Source organism: Orycteropus afer, unplaced genomic scaffold (genome assembly GCF_000298275.1).
Source record: "Orycteropus afer afer isolate SDZICR_OR568_19922 unplaced genomic scaffold, OryAfe1.0 scaffold00005, whole genome shotgun sequence".
Taxonomy (NCBI): Eukaryota; Metazoa; Chordata; class Mammalia; order Tubulidentata; family Orycteropodidae; genus Orycteropus; species Orycteropus afer.
Genome location: NW_006921592.1, coordinates 30,988,202 through 31,005,699, shown reverse-complemented (window position 1 = coordinate 31,005,699; position 17,498 = coordinate 30,988,202). Strand labels below are relative to the sequence as shown.

Here is a 17,498-nt window from a genome sequence, read left to right as displayed (position 1 = left end):
GATGTCAAAAAGTTGAACAGGCCCATCACAAAAGAAGAAATTGAACAGGTCATCAAAAAATTACCAACAAAACAAAGTCCTGGCCCAGACAGTTTCACCAGAGATTTCTACTAAACATTCAGAGAACTGACACCAATCCTACTCAAACTATTCCAAAACACAGAAAAGGATGGAATCCTCCCTAACTCATTTTATGAAGCAAGCATAACCTTGATATCAAAATGAGGCAAAGATATCACTCAAAAGGAAAACTACAGACCAATATCCTTCATGAACACAGATGTAAAAATCTTCAACAAAATCCTAGCCAATAGACTCCAACAACATACCAAGAAAATCATTCATTATGACCAAGTGGGGTTCATACCAGGTATGCATGGATGGTTCAACCTTAAGAAAAAAAGAAAATATCCCCCAATACATAAATAAAACAAAGGAAAAGAACCACATGATCATATCAATCGATGCGTAAAAGGTATTTGATAAAATCCAACACCCATTCCTGATCAAAACTCTCAGCAAAACAGGAATAGAAGGGACATTCCTCAACATAATAAATGGAATACATGCAAAACCAACAGCCAACATTATCCTCGATGGAGAGAGACTAAAACCATTCCCCGTGTGAACAGGAACCAGACAAGAATGCCCTCTATCACCACTTCTAGTTAACATTGTACTGGAAATCCTAGCCAGGGCCATAAGGCAAGAAAGCGAAATCAAAGGCATCCAAATTGGTAAGGAAGAAGTCAAACTATCCCTATTTGCAGGTGATATGATCCTATACCTAGAAAACCCAAGAGACTCAGTCAAAAATCTACTGGAACTAATTGAGAGATTTAGAATCATGGCAGGATATAAGATCAACATCCAAAAATCAGTTGGATTCCCCTATACCAGCAAAGAGATTGCTGAAAAAGAAATAAGGAAATCAATACCACTTACAGTAACTACCAAAAAAATAAAATACTTGGGAATAAATCTTACCAGAGACACAAAAGACCTGCACAAAGAAATCTATAAAAGACTACATCAAGAAACCATAAGAGAACTTCATAAATGGAAGATCATACAATGCTCGTGGATAGGAAGATTGAACATTGTGAAAATATCAATTCTACCCAAAGCAATCAATACATTCAATGCAATCCCAATCCAGATCCCTTCAACAGTTTTTAAAGATATGGAAAAACCAATCACTAACTTTATATGGAAAGGAAAGAGACCTTGGATAAGCAAAGCACTACTGAAGAACAAAGTAGGAGGTCTCACACTGCCGGATCTCAAAACTTACTATATAGTCACAGTAGTCAAAACTGCCTGGTGTTGGTATAATGGCAGACACTTAGACCAATGGAATAGAACTGAGAACCCAGAAACTGATCCATTGACCTATGGTCAGCTCATCTTTGACAAAGGGCTGAAATCCATTAAATGGGGGAAGAGAATGTTTGTTTAATAAATGCTGCTGGCAAAACTGGATATCCATTTGTAGAAAAATGAAACAACATCTGTACTTCACACCATACACAAAAACAAACTCCAGATGGATCAAAGACTTAAATCTGAAGCTTAAACTATAAAATTCCTCAAGGAAAAACTAGGGGCAAATTTAGGGGCCCTAATATATTTAAACTATTCTCTTTGTTTGGAGAATATATGGCATAAATAGACTATCAAGCATATCCCAAAATGCATGAACAGCAGAAGAGAAACTAGATGAGTAGGACCTTTTTATGAGCTTCCAAATACTTCTCAAAAAGAGTCAAAAGAGAACCTACATATTGGGAAAAGACATTCAGCAATGACATATCTGAAAAGGGGCTTATCTCAAGAATTTATAGAAAACTCCAACACTTCAATAATAAAAAGACAAGTAATCCAATTCAAAAATGGACAGAAGACATGAATAGACATTTCACCAAAGAGGATATTCAGGTGCCCAACAAACATATCAAGAAATGCTCATGATCATTACCCATTCCCAACCCCAACCACTGCTGTCGAGTTGTATCCGACTCATGGCGACCCCTCCTTGGGTTTCCAAAGCGGTATCACTACGGAAGTAGATTTCCCAACCTTCCTTCGGAGGAGTGGCTGGTGGGTTTGAACTGCCAGCCTTCTGGTTAACAGTCATATGCCTTAGGCACTACGCTATTACAAAGATGTAAATCAAAACTACAGTGAGTTACCATCTTGCACTAGCAGCAAAGTTCAACAAGACAGAAAATAATAAATGCTGGTGAAGATGTAGAGAGACTGGGACTCTCCTATGCTGCTGGTGAAATTGTAAAATGGTACAACCACTGTGGAAAGCAGTATGGTGACTCCTTAAAAAATTGGAATTAGAAATACCATTTGACCCAGCCATTCATTCCATTACTAAGTATATATCCTAAAGTGAGAACCAGGACAAGAACAGATAAATGCATACCCACGTTCATCACAAAACTATATACAACAGCCAAAAGATGGAAACAACCTAGGTGTCCATTGACTGAGGAATGGATAACCAAACTATGGTACATATACACAATGAAATACTATGCAACCCTAAGAATAACGTAGATTCTGCAAAACACCACATAATGTGGATGAAGTTGGAGGACATTATGCTGAGTGAAATAAGTCAATCACAGAAGGACAAATATTGTATTAGTCTGTTATTGTAAAAAGTCAAGGAAAGGTTTATCTGTGGAAGGAAATTTTCTTTGTTGGTCACCAGGGTGGGAGGGGAAGGGAGGGAACACTGATGGATAGGAAGAGACAAGTATTGATTTGGGTGAAGAGAAGGGCAATGCACCAAATGTGAGTGATCAACATGGTGGCATGGAGGGAGAGGAAGACATAGAGGGGTGCATGGGAGGTACAGGCAACAACAGTGAACCCTTTTGTACCTACAGTGAAGGCAAACGTGGCTATATGTGTGGATAGTTCAATAGACAGGCTGAATTATTAGATATGTCTATGTAGGGGGCAGTGTGCCCAAGACCACATATAGGGTTGGCAGGCAATGTTTCTACAAGTATATTGCTATGTTCTGTAAGAAATCCCAGGTGTATAGTAGAGCTGACAAGGGACAAGGTGGTAGTCACTTCTTGGCCACAGCCAGCAACCCGGAGGGAGCAAGTAGTTGGACCTGTGGGCTCAGGACCATGGTCGCAGGGGACATCAAACTCAACTGGCTTAACATACTACACAAAAACATTGTTCCACACCCAATGTTGGCAAGTAGCTACTGGAATCTTAAAAGCTTGCAAGCGGCCATCCAGGTGCAACAATGGGTCTCTCCTCAACCAGAGCAAAGATGAATGAAGAAAACCAAAGATTCGTGGAAACAATTAGTCCAAGTGACCGGTACATCATGCAATCATCAGCCAACATGACTATGAGATCAGACTGACTAGGTGGTGCCTGGCTACCACTGTCAACCACTCAGAGGGGAACCTATGTAGGAGATCCTGGATAGAATGGAACAACAGTGTGGAACGAAACTCAAAATCATTTGGAAAAAGAAAAGGGACCAGGTTTGCTGGTCTTAATACAGCCTGATGGAACAACTGAGACTATGGCCCCTACCTGCCCGTCAGGTCTGGAATTGAACCCATACCTGTGGTTTCCAGCCAAACAACAGACAGGCATATGAGGTGAATATTTACACTAGGTAGATACACTCCTTGGAGAGAACAATAATGGGAGAATAGAAGGGCTGTGTATGTACAGGGACACAGTTCATGAGGCAAGAGTACATGGAGGGAAGGACACAGGGAAGAGGTAACTATGGGGAGGAAGAGGGAGGGGAGCTGTTGCATTGTGGTAAATTGTAATCAATGTCATGAGACAAAGTGTATGTGAACTGCTGTATGGAAAGTGAATTTGTTCTGTAAACTTTCATCCAAATAACAATTTAAAAAAAAAAAAAGAAGAAGAAGAAGAAGCAATCAGACTCCAGATCCTTCCTACCAACCCCATGCAGTGAGATGACTAGACTTTTCTGCCTTTGGTAAAAATCTGGAGGTTGATTCTTCGGTGTAACTGCTTCACTGTGGGAGGCCAAGCAGAGGTGAGGTGGGTTAAGTGAATTTGCACAAGAAATGCCCCACTATCTCCCTCCACTCAGGTTTCATAATGCTGGCAGTTATGCATTCACCCACCAAGCAGGAAACTGGACGAGTCTTCTTTGAAAAATATGGCCAGCCCAAGAGGCAAAACAAAGACACTGAACATCAAAGTATCCTCGATTAAAAAGCCCAGTCAGATGATGTTGTATTGACGTCTGCAATACCCAGTCATGCATTCAAAATAGCACTTTATCTCCACATTTTAAAATATGGACGTTGTTGCATGTCATCCAGTTGATTCTGACTCATAGCGACCTTATAGGGAAGAGTAGAAGTGTCTCCTGTAGGGTTTCCTTAGCTGTAATCTTTACAGGAGCAGATCACCAGGGCTTTGGTCCTGTGGAGGAGCTGTTTGTTTCAAACTGCCACTCTTCTCAGTTAGCAACTCAGCGCTTAACCATTGTGCCACCAGAGCTCCTTAAAATATGGATCAACACCTCAAAATTACCAGGCATCTGAGAAAAGTTTTCAATATAAAAAGCAGAGACTTAAAAAAACAAACAGAACAAAGCACCTTGAGAGAAACAGGCAATAGAAGGAGAAGAAAATCTCGGCAATAAAAATGTTTAAAAATTAGAGTTTTCAGAAAGAAAAGAAATTATGACTATTACGAAAAGGAATACATATGGGATTTTTTAAAAGCTCTCGAGAATTAAAAATATAATAGCAGAAATGAAAAGTAATCAATGGGCTGGAAGATGAAACTGAAAGTAGAATGAGAGAGTCCAGAAAGAACAGAGAAAACAAAGTGGAGGTAGTGCTAAGTGAAAAAACTGAAGAAAATTTCCAGTATAGAACATGAATGTCCAAAATGAAAAGGCCCATCAAGGTTCCAGCACAATGTATGAAAAGAGGCTCCCATCAAGGCACATTAGGCAATTCCAAGAAACTGAGACTGAAAACATTCTATGAACTTTCAACAGGAAGAAAACCACACAGGTCACATACAATGTTCTGCTGCTTTATAAGGATTTCACTGGCTAATTTTCTGGGGGGTAAGTAGATTGCCAAGTACTTTTTCTTAGACTGTCTTAGTCTGGAAGTTGTGCTGAAACTTGTCCACCATGCTAACCCTGCTGGTATTTGAAATACCGGTGGCATTGCTTCTAGTATCATACAGGACACAAACCACCACAGTATGACAAACTGACAGACAAGTGAATAAGGAAGACTGATGAAGAATCAATGACTTTGGATTATGCTGTTGGTGAAAAATATTGAATATAACAAATTCATTTACCCCTAACTACTTACAACTGTAAGAGTAATATTTGTTGAAGATTTTCCTTGATACTAAGAAAGAACGAACACATCTGTCTTGGAAGAAGTATAGCCAGAAACCTCCTTAGAAGGGAGGATGATGAGACTTTGTCTCTTGTACCTTTGGAACTTTGTTATCAGAAGGCACCAGTCCCTGGAGAAGGCCATCATGCTTGGTAAAGTAGCGGGTTAGTGAAAAAAAGGAAAACCCTTGAGAGATGGATTGGCACAGTGGTTGCACCAATGGGCTCCAGCATAGTAACGATTGTGAGGATTGTGCAGGACCAGGCAGTGTTTCAGTCTGTTGTACACAGTGTTGCTATGTGTTGGTACCAACTCGATGGCATGTAATGACAACAATAACAGGTCACATACAGAGGATCAGAAATCAGAATGGCTCTGGACCTCTTGAAAGCAATCTAGGAAACAAGAAGATATGGAGCAATTCCTTCAAAATCCAACCACCAAACAACTGTGAAGATAGAAAAAAAATTCCCTCTCAGACACACAGGAGCTCAAATATTTACCATTCCTTAGGAAGTAACTGGAAGGCATGCTCCTGAAACCAAAGTAGGAAATAAAGAGTTCAAGACATGGCTATAGGAAAGAGAAGAGTCAAGACTGAGAGCAGTGGAAGGAAATCCCCAGGACAATGGCAAAGGGAGATCCCAGGAGCGCAGTTGAATAAAAGGCATCCAACCCAGAGTGTAGGAGGTCAGAATGCACAGTGAGAAACCTCTTGTAGAAGAAACATAATCAAGAAACCTGGTGTTCTGGTTACCCAGTGCCACTCTGACAGGAATATACCACAAAGGGGATGGCCTTATCAAACAGGAGTTTATCTCTTATAGTTTGGAGGCTTTAAGTCCAAGTTAAAAGTGCCAGGCTCTAGGGGCTGGCTGAAAGTCCCTCGACCTTAGGCTTCAGCTCTGCCTCTTGCTCCTGGCCCACTGAAGCTAGAGGCATCTCTTCACTCAGGCAGCTACTGGCTGCTGAGGTTAACAAGACCAAGGTTGACATAAAATGGCACAGTCCTGATGTTACCAAACCACTCGTTAGGCCATTAATTTAAGTCCAATGAAAGTCCCATGGTCGGCAGAGCATGGCAGGCTGCTGAACATGACACAGCTACACACAGGGTTCAAGTGTGCCATAAGCTAGAGACCATTCCCCAAGGCTTCTCCTTATATACAGGAAGCAGACCACATCCCTAAGGCAGCTACACAGCTGCTCACAGTAGATTCTACCAGGGAGTTGATTACCAGTCTCATCATGAGGAATACTACATCCAGCTGCCCAGCCACTCAATCAGGCCCAGCCAAGTTGACACACAGACTTAACCACCACACCTGGTGAAAATATTTTTTTCAGGAAAGGAAGGTAAATCACAGTTTAATATGTGGCTAGATTCATAAAACCATGGTAATGTAAGCATGGAATGTTGATTTACCAAAATTGAAACATAATGACTAAGATGAAACATAAGAATTTGTTGATTTTTCAAATCAAAACGGCATATAGTTCAACTGAGCATATCAGGAGCATGAGGAACTGGAAGGATGTGTGTATACAGTAGGAACCAGAAAGAGGAGCAAACTAAGATGAAAAAACCATGGTGAACAGGGACAAAAGGGATGGAAGGATGTGTGTATATGGTAGGAACCAGAAAGAGGAGCAAACTAAGATGGAAAAACCATGATGAACAGGGACAAAAGGGAGGAGGGAAGGAAGGAGTGACTGCCTAGGAAGCATCAAATAACTGTTAACAGTGATGGAAAATTTGGCAATGGATATCCATACTGGTGATGAAAATTTCCAGAAGAGAACATGCATGTCCAAAATGAAAAGGGTCAATGAGGTTCTAGTACCACATATGAAAATAGGCTCACATTAAGGTAGACCATGACAATTTGAGAAACTGGGATTAACTTTCAGAGAGAGAAAAACCACATCCGTCACATACAGAGGTGAGAAAATAAGAATGGTTTGGACCTCTCAATAGCAAACCGGGAAACCAGAAGACATGATTAATGTAATTGGTGTCACTGAACTGCACACATAAAAAATGTCAAATTGGCAAATGTTGTGTTATACATATTTTTACCACAATAAAAAGAAAAAACACAAAATAATGGTAAAAGAAAAAAAAAAAAAGATTTCAGATGTCCTAAGGCATTTCTCAGAAGGAAGGTTGGGCAATCCTACTTCTGTAGTGATAACTGCCTCGGAAACCCAAGGAGGGGTCGCTATGAGTCGGGGCCAACTCGACGGCACATAACAACAACAACAACAAGGCATTTGACAGCTAACCAGAAGGCTGGCAGTTCAAACCCACCAGCCACTCCTTGGAAGGAAGATTGGGCAATCTACTTCTGTAGAGATAACCACCTCGGAAACCCAAGGAGGGGTCGCTCTGAGTCAGATCTGACTCAACAGCAGTGAGTTTAGTGAGTCACTTACCCTGAAAGTCAAAGATCCTAGCTCTTTGTGATTCTAGCACTCCCTGCCCATTTCAGTCCAAACTCACAAAAATGATATGACCTTGAATCCCTGTTATCATTTAGGAAAAGATGTCTCTCCCTTTCACTACCTATTTGCAATTATAAGTGTAGTATTTGTCGAAGATTTTCCTTGATACTAAGAAATTACAAGCAAATCTCGCATCTCAAGAGAATGCTGTATGACATACGATCTTTCTCACTTATTTTCTCACCACTCTTGGGAAGAAATGACAGGCCAATGTGTTCACAATCCACATGCAGAAGGATCAACTGGCACGAATGGCACTATTTTGTCAGTATCGTTCCCAAACAAGCCAACTGCCGTGAGTCTGAATAAGACCTACAGTAAACATCAGATGATTAATTCATTCCCAAGTTTTTAAATGGAATGAGTCAGATCTCCAGACCTTTAGGATAATTTTATTTTCATTAAACAGTATTTATCAGCCACCATAAAACATAAGGCACTTTCTAAAATACCACCAAGGCAAAATCCCTGCCCGGAAGGTACACACATCTTCTCATTTACTAAATGTTACTCAGTAACACTGCAAGCCAATTATATATATACAAAAAAAAGAAATACTGCTGACATTTCAACATGAAAGAAATAGGAAGTTGCAATAAAGAAGAGTGATGAGGAAGAGGAGGGGAAAAGCTAATTAGGGTGGCCAATCGAGATTTAAAAAAAAAAAAAAAACCCTCTCAGTTCTTTTGAGAAGAGAGATTCTAAGTATTAATTTTTGCATCTTTATAGCCTAGCATAGAATCTGGTTTGCCCAGGGAAATGTTTAAGAAACATTTGGTGACTTGAACTAAGAACTGAACTATTCTATCTTAGCACCCAATGGAGAGAGAATATATACTCTAGATAATCTTTGGACACAGCTATGTTCAAGAGCTAGCACAAGGAAAGCAAAGACGTCTTCTGTGAGAACAGCAGCTCCTTACCTGTTGCTGTACCGGTACTTGCTGTACTACCTGTGTAGGCACTGCTGCTTGACTAGCCACAGATGTTTGTAAAGTCACTGTCGAACCTGTGTCCGACCCAGTCTCTGATGTCTGCATGATGGTCTCTGAAATATATTAAAATAGAAATAAAGTTTCAAATGTTCTCTTTGCATGGCTATCTTCATTACATTTGTTCTTAACACCCTAAACTGAGGCTAATTTTCAACTCTGAATACGTCATACCCCAACATACCAAAAAAACCCAAACCCACTGCCGTCAAATCAATCGTGAGCCACGGCAACCCTACAGGACAGAGTATAACTTCCCCACAGGGTTTCCAAGGCTGTAAATCATGATAGAACCAGACTGTCACATCTTTCTCCTGCAGAGAGGCTGGCGAGTTCAAACTACTGACCTTCTGGTGAGTAGTCAAGCACTTTAACCACTGCACCACCAGGGCCCCTTTACCTCAACATATTGCCGTCATATTCCATGCATATTAACAGTCATTTTGACAACTATTCACATAAATATCGATAATTACTCATTCACATTTAAAAATAATCTCCATTAAAACCTCTTATCCTAAGGCTATAAGGGTTGAATTTAATTGAAATCTACCTTCCTTAAGCCTCATCTTAATTGCTTCAATCCCATTATAAATTATGGTAGAAAATTATGTCAAGATAGTCTTAATTCTCAGAACACAAAGCCTAACTGGATGCAGACAAGTGATGAACTATACTTTTTAGACACTTTTATAGGTTATTAGGATGTCACCAGAGGTGTACAATTTAGGATGAATTATTTCCAAGGTCTTTTTCAACTTTAAAATGTCTTACTAGGTGAGCTAAAAACAAAAACAAAATGCATATCCAAAAACGAATGTCTATACCCTACAACTGAGCCAAAGGATAACGCCCACTAATGTTCTCTGACTGGATCATGCTAGTGTGCTAAAATCAAAGTAGGACTATACTTTTAGACACACAAAGACATCCCAACACCAATCATGGTGACTATTTTGAAAGATGGGGAAACCACTGTCACAGAAAGGAGTTTTATAAACAAAGATGTGAAATTTATATTCTCTTATTCACAAGTCACCATGCCACATTTGTGCAGCTCTCTTGTGCCTGACCTACAAACACAAGATCACATTGCAGCATTAACTCTAACTAGTGAGCTTCCTGGGGCCTCCTGGTCTTGACATCTCCTTCTGTTGCTGAAACAATCAATAGAGCAAATATGAATGTCTTAGTTATTGAGAAATGACCAGAATTCTAATTTTTCTTTCCTGGGGGAAGAGAAATATTTAATTGGTAATCAAAGAATAATACTGCATCACAGTTTAAATCCATCAGCAGGGTGGTAAACATTAATTTTCTGGAAGGAAATCTGAAACAGTGCTTAGTTCATTCAAGAAAAAATTAGCCCCTCAGTATTTTTTGTCATAGCACACTCATTTCTCCCCCATACCTTTTCTACTATCTCATGCAATTTCAGAAATGGACCTCTGAAGACATTAAAGTTAACTCTTCCTTTACAAACAAGGATAGAAAAGCCCAGAGAGTTTGAGTCATTCGAGGTGAAGGTGGTGGGGTGGGGAGGGGCTAAGAGACAGGCCTTTTTACTTGGATTCTGTGCTTACTCTTCTATCTGACCTTGACACAAGCATCCCTTCCAGTGATTGAGTATTTTCTTTCTTTTTAAAGTCAAAACCCTAAAAGTAGCAAAATAGGCCTTACACCAAAAACACCAACCTCCTGTCAATGAGTTACTCAAAGCTACCCTACAGGACAGAGTTTCCAGGGGGTAAATCTTCAGGGAAGCAGACTGCTTCATCTTTCTCCCCTGAGCACATGGGGGGTTCAAATTGCTGACCTTCTGGGTTAGTAGCCAAATGCCTTAACTACTGCCCATTGTGCTACCAGAACTCCCTAAATAAACCCCAGCATATATAAAAAGTAATGGCACTAACAACTGGCTAGCACTGCTTGTTTAACATATGCTAAGGTCTCTTCCAGGAGCTCTGGTAGCTTAGTGCCTAAGGCACCTGACTGCTAACCAGAAGGCTGGCGGTTCAAACCCACCAACCACTCCTCGGAAGGAAGATTGGGCGATCTACTTCCGTAGTGATACTGCCTCGGCAACCCAAGGAGGAGTCGCTATGAGTCGGGTCCAACTCGACGGCACAGAACAACAAGGTCTCTTCTAAATGCTTTACATGTTAATCCATACATAAATCCAGGTAATAATCAATGGCCATTTTTCCAGATGAAGAACCTCAGATAACACAGACTGAAAGTGGCTAGGAGGTTTGCAAAATAAAGTGCTGGAGTCTGTGGCTAACACTCTGTTCACACGAATCAGCTCATGCTCAGCTGCAAACAACTGTGAATATGTGGGAAGGCCGATCTACAGCCATTGGTACTCAGGATTAAACAAAAGCAGTGAGAAATGCAGCTTTTTATGTGAAATCTCCGAAATGTCAAATATTGGCTCATTTAAAAACAAAAAAAATGCCATTGACCTCCAAACCACACTAACACATGCTTGCTTGCATACATGCACACTCACACACATATCTGTGCTTCAGATGGCATGTAGGCCTCCAACTGTAGCCTTTGGACTAGCATTAAGACCAAACACATGCCTAGAAATGTTAGAGAATGACAGTATTCACTACATAAAACATGCCTAATTAGGACTACTAGAGGACCAAGAGCTGTTAAAACTTGAGGCAGGAGACACACAAATTAGGAATCCTCTCTGTTCCTCTTCCTTCTTCACAGGGGGAAAAATACCGCCCCCCCCCAAAAAAAAAAAAAAGGGCAGGCAAGAGCTTTCAACTCATTGCATACTTAAAGACTATCAATGTCATTTTATGCATGAGCAGAAGAACTGTTAGTGAAGCAATCAATACCTTTCTGCAGGGAATAAGGAAAGAACAAGATGTTGGAGATGGCCTTCAGTGACGTTTTCTCAGCCTCTCCTCCAATCCAAGATGGCTGCTGGTCTCTGTCAGCTTAGTGCAGAGATGAGGAAAAGAGAGCTGCCACTATGGTTTCTTGTTTAAGCTGCTCAATTGAGGGTGAGTGCCTATCTCGAATGAAGTCACTCATCCTTGAAGTCACTCAGCCTAAGACTTGCAGTTGCCACCAAGTTCATTCTGACTCATGATGACCCCACGTGTGCAGAGCAGAACTGTGCTCCATAGGGTTTTCAAGACTGATCTTTTGGAAGCACATCACCAGGCCTATCTTCCTAGACATCTCTGGGTGGTTTCAAATTGCTAATCTTTTGGGTAATAGTTGAGCACTTAACCATTTGCACCATCTAGGGAATCCCATCCTAAACGAGCTCCTCTGATTAACCATGCGCTGGTTTGGAACCTTACCAAAGTGGTGCCCATACACTCTATTGTGCACCAGTCCACATTCTTTTTCAGTATATGATCCATATTTAGACATTCACTATTTTAGATCAAACACATACAAGAATGTAAATGTTTCTTTAAAAATTAAATGTACTTTAATGCAATCCTCAACAACTCCCAATAAGTCACCTGTCAGAATGTAGCAGAAGATATAAGCCACAGATTTGGAAAGTGGTCTCTTTTGTAATGTTACTACATTCCACAGATAGGTTTTGTTTGGCTCACAGTGATTACAAATTACAATTTTTAATCACCAACATTCAGAAATCAGAAAACTTTGTATTAAAAAGTATTTCCATATTCTCTTCAAAATTCTGAACACTTGGAAAGTCTGGGTCCACATTTCGTAGGTTTTTATAGGCAAAATATTTAACTAAATGGCTTTTACTCATTCACTTGCCTGGCCTCCACAGGCACTGTAGTGTGTGGCTCCCTTTGGAAAAACCTTGTCCTTTGGAGAAATCTAGTCCAACAAATCTGGACGGAAAGTGGAAAATTCCTTTTTGGGTTTTAAGACAATAATGATGACAATGACACTAAGTCACCGATTTTATACAGAAGAGTAACATCCAAGTTTTTATCATCCTAACAGAAATGTGTAACTAAGTGACTGGAACTATGATTTTCCTCATTTTACAGATTAGTCAACTGAGGTCCAGAAAAGTTAAGTCATATAGCCTAAGGTCATATAACTAGGAGATAGGAAAGAAGGGTTTTGGACATAGCAGTAATGTATAACATGAATACTAGACCATGTTGGAAGTCCTGAATTTCATCACAGACTTTGCACAGAAAAAAATAAACAGTGAAAATGGTAAACTAGAAGGAAAAAAGATCTCAACTATTTAACAAGCACAATCTTTAGAGAATCAAGTAAAGTGGAATAAGCTAGGTAGAAAACAATGGCTTGTGTGACTTAAAGCTAGAGAACTTTCCATCCAGCTTCTAGTTCCATCTACATACTATGTTGAAACTGGCACATAAAACCTGATAGTCATGGATGGAATTATGTCCCAAAAAAATGGTTTGGCAGTTACATAATGATGTGATAAATGATCCCCTATATCAGTTGTAAGGGGATTAGAGTGGGATGCAACACCCTTACTCAGGTTACAGTCCTGAGTTTTCCTGAGGTACAACTTGTATCACTTTTTATCTTACAAGAGATAAAAGGAGAGAGAAGCAAGCAGGGAAGGAGGGACCTCACTATCACGAAGAAAGATGAGCTGGGAGCAGAGCAAGTCCTTTGGAGCTGGGGTCTCTGCACTGAGAACCTCCTAGACCCAGGCGAAGATTGAAACCAAGACACATGGAAAACTCCAAGTAATGGTGAACCCACAGATGTTGAAAAGAGACAAAGACCTTCCCCTAGAGGTGGCACCTAAATTTATACTTCTAGCCTCCTAAACTGGGAGAGAATAAATTTCTGTTTTATAAAGCCATCCACTTGTGCTGTTTCTGTTATAGCAGCACTAGAGAACTAAGACACTGATCCAGGACAACCAGTAATTTTCCTGGAACATCTTTTATAGAGTCCTGCCAATTGGTAAGAGCTTGGTCCCTCAGTTTTGTCTCCATTTTATACTTAATGGACACACTCTCATTCTCCTCTGGATTCATTCTCTGCTTTGGCTTTCAGGAAGCATTTCTTGGCCAGCCTACATGTCATGCAACGAACCCCACAGGGGGCTCTCAGTCAGAGGCTGGCTCAAGGCCATAGCCATAATCAGGCCTTCGCTTAGTCAGTCTTTTCCAAGAACCAGGAACAGTGCTAACTGCTTTAAACATGTTTTCTCATTTAACCCTCAGAAGTACCCCATAATGGAGGTGTTATCACTCCCATTTGATAGATGAAGAACCTGAGGCACAGAGGGATCAAGTAAGTTGCCCAGAGCCAGCTTTGGCCTTGATAAGCAAGGGGATGAGCCTGAATTCAATCCTAGGGCTGCCTGACCCTGCAGCCCATGATGTCAACCACTAGGTACAGGAAAAATCTGTAAAGGTGGAACCTGTGTAAGGTGGAAACCTGTCAGAGAAGGAAAATGCAAATATTTTCCACTAACAGAAAGCAGTAGCAAAGTGGGAAACTGTTTTCTGTCAAAGGCAGAAAATTTATGAGACCTGGAAAAACCAGGTAGTCCTGTCAAGTTCCAGCTCTCAGAGGATTCTACGAGTACTGTTTTGTGATATCATAACAATGGCAGGGCTTCCAAAGGTAGGCTAGGAATTGCTGGTCCAGAAAAGCTAAGTCTCTGGGGTTTCTCAATCCACCACATTTCATCTACAATTCCAACAGCAATGGATAGACATCCCTTCTCTGACATGGAAGTTAGGAAGAAGCTAGCTCCTGAGCAGCTAGCTACTGAGGCCATAAAACAACCCAACTAATGAGTATTTTGCTAGAGGCATTTTAACTGATTAATTCTGAAGACCTAATTTACCAGTAGATAAATTAGAATGTTAAAGTATGTTTGGGGAATAAACTTCCTGCCAAATTTTGCTCAGTAGATCATTTAAACCCACTGACACATCCAATGTAGTCTGGTAGCTGTCCAACATTTCTGCCAAGTGTCTTAGTCAGCTTCCTTTGCAAGTTTCATTTTAGACCCCGTATAACAGTTTATGAGTACGTATGCAGTACTCCCCTTCATCCAGCAGTGGATTCTGGGGCTTTGTTTATGTTTGGGAGTAATTTGGTTAGTTTAGTTCCTTCACAGCCTCCTTTCAAGTGGTATTTGTTTATCAATCACAAATGCAGTCACATTAATCCATTTTGATAAGCTAAATAAACCCCTGCAGTTTGTCAATGATGCAGCCCTTATGTAAATGAGTTGTATATTCTTGGAGGAAAGACATGCACAGTTTCAGTCTAGTCATCCTTGCCTAATGTGGCTGTCAGGTGTGTCATAAGCAACAGATGCTTGTTTGACAAAGGACCTTTTTATTCTGGCTAATTAAGCAGTTGGACACACCCGCCTGTTAACGGTTCTGCTTTGCACAGCCAGCTCTGGCTGAATCATGCGAATCGACAGCTAAATAGGCCACATTCTGAAAGAAAGCTAATTAACCTCTAGGAGAAGGAAAAGAATATTGAGAAAACCCAGCTGCTGAATGCAACAAGATTAGCATTTCCTCAATCTGATGGGTAAAACCTACCAAAGCCAATGTGTTTGGAACAAACATGCATATTGCAAGTTTTCAGGCATTCAAATGTCCTTTGTGGAACTTCCTGAAGACTGTTGAATACACTCAAATTCACAGTAGGAATTGGTCATGCACAACATCCATGCCAGACTATAGGTGTTAACAGTCTGACCTAATCAATTTACTTATCAAATAGAACTGTATTAACCGGGCTAGCTTAAAACTAGGTAGTAGTACCCACCTCGTTTTTATTGGGATCTTTCATCTTGACATAATTTGCTCTTGTAAAAAGCAAAGTTTACAAAGTTTGGTTCCGCTACACTGACTGTATTGCTTTATACACTGGGCAATGTATGTAAAAGGCAATGTATGTAAAATGTAAAATGTTTTTAAATCTGCATATAAAGTAAAAACCTGTAATCTACTTTTCAAGGGCAGCCAAGATTTTCCTTCCTTTTTCTTTAATATGCAAAGACAAAAGATGCAACTTTCAATTCCTGCTTGAACCAAATAAACCAAAATTATTATGATCATCATTTAATAGTAGGTACAGTAAAAATAATAAATTACATCTAAAATGTGACCCTACTCCAGGATAAATTACTTACAAGAGGGCTGGAGACATGGTTCAACATAAGATCATAGGAATGCCATTTATAGTAAAGAAATAAAGTTTTTCACAATTGAAAAATATTATTTTTAAAATATGGAATAAGGAACTTAACATCTGTGTGCTTTCACACAGAGTAATATTCAAAATCATTACAACTGAAATTCTTCAGCATAAAAACATGAAACATTTGTTACTAATACTCAGATTAGGCATCAGCATTTCTGAATAGATATTAAGAAATAAATATTAGTACACAATGCTCATAGCACTGAAAATCTCAATTTATTAAAACTGGACAACTAAAATGAAAAGCACTTCTCCAAAAACATAAATACCAATACTTACTTTCCTGAACATCAAATTAGAATGAAATGTACATATTTCTAACGCTTTTGGAATAGAATATAAAAGAAATTAAGATGATTTCAATTTCTTAAAATAATCTAAAGATATTAAGTAACTTTCAAAGATATTAGCTGAGGTAAATTATTGGGTTATATTAGAAATTTGAAATAAATATTTTGAATTTGGTTAAGTAATCATGTAGTAATACTGATTTTTCGAAACTTTGGCAAAAATACATTGAGCTGATGAATATACCTACAAATGAAAAGCACTATGACTTGGCTTTTTCCCTCCCACCCCTAGTGCCAATGAAAGAACCCAGTTAAGCTATAACCTGGAGTAAAATACCAAGACTTCTTTATTGAATACACAGCTCTGTGTGAAGTTTATTCACTGTAAAACACAAGAGCTTTATCAAATCAATAAATCAAGAAAATGAAGGGATATAAAAGGACAATTTCTGACTTTTCTATATTATAAAAGCTCTGCCTTTTTATTTAGGTTGGATGTTGGAACCCTCCTGACTGTGTACAATAAATCTTTGGTACTAAATTGAGCTGTAGAAAATGATGGGATGATAATAGTGTAGACCGTGTGGCAGCCCTCATCTTCCTGTGATAACTGATGACAGTGATTAATGTTGGTGATGATTAATCAGCACACTGTAACATATACAGGTTGCCTGGGTAACTTTTTCACTTTTCAAAGGTTTTCTCTTAACAAATTCTTCCCTTGACTCAGAATGGATTATGAAAACAGTTTCTTTTGGGAGGAGAAAAATCAAATTACTAGAAGAGTTTTCAGAAGAGTTTTTATCTTAAAGGGGTGATTACTTAAAAAGCAATAATCCATTAACACATAACTGAGGCCAAAGTGCTGAAATAGTAGAAGAAAGATTTTGTTGTAACTAATTTCCTCGGAAGGAAGATGTGGCAATCTACTTCTGTAGTGATACTGCCTTGGAAACCCAAGGAGGGGTTGCTATGAGTTGGGTCTGACTCGACAGCACATAACAACAACAAAAACAATTTCCAGCTACCAAGAGGAGTTGTCGTCAGGCCCAGAGGTAATTTCAGGGAAGTGAGAACCAAGTTCTTGTCCAGTCACCTGCTGGACTGAAAGA

At 39.6% G+C, this 17,498-nt stretch overlaps 1 protein-coding gene across 1 annotated transcript in view; it reads right to left on the bottom strand.

The window, feature by feature from the left end:
• The window catches only part of RFX3 (regulatory factor X3), a 168,339-nt gene extending 157,641 nt beyond the window's left edge, over window positions 1-10,698 (bottom strand). The window contains 2 exon segments of the mRNA XM_007939396.2: window positions 8,834-8,956; window positions 10,672-10,698. Of these exon segments, the coding sequence (XP_007937587.2) occupies window positions 8,834-8,956; window positions 10,672-10,698 (150 nt within the window).
• Window positions 10,699-17,498: the final 6,800 nt, after the last annotated feature.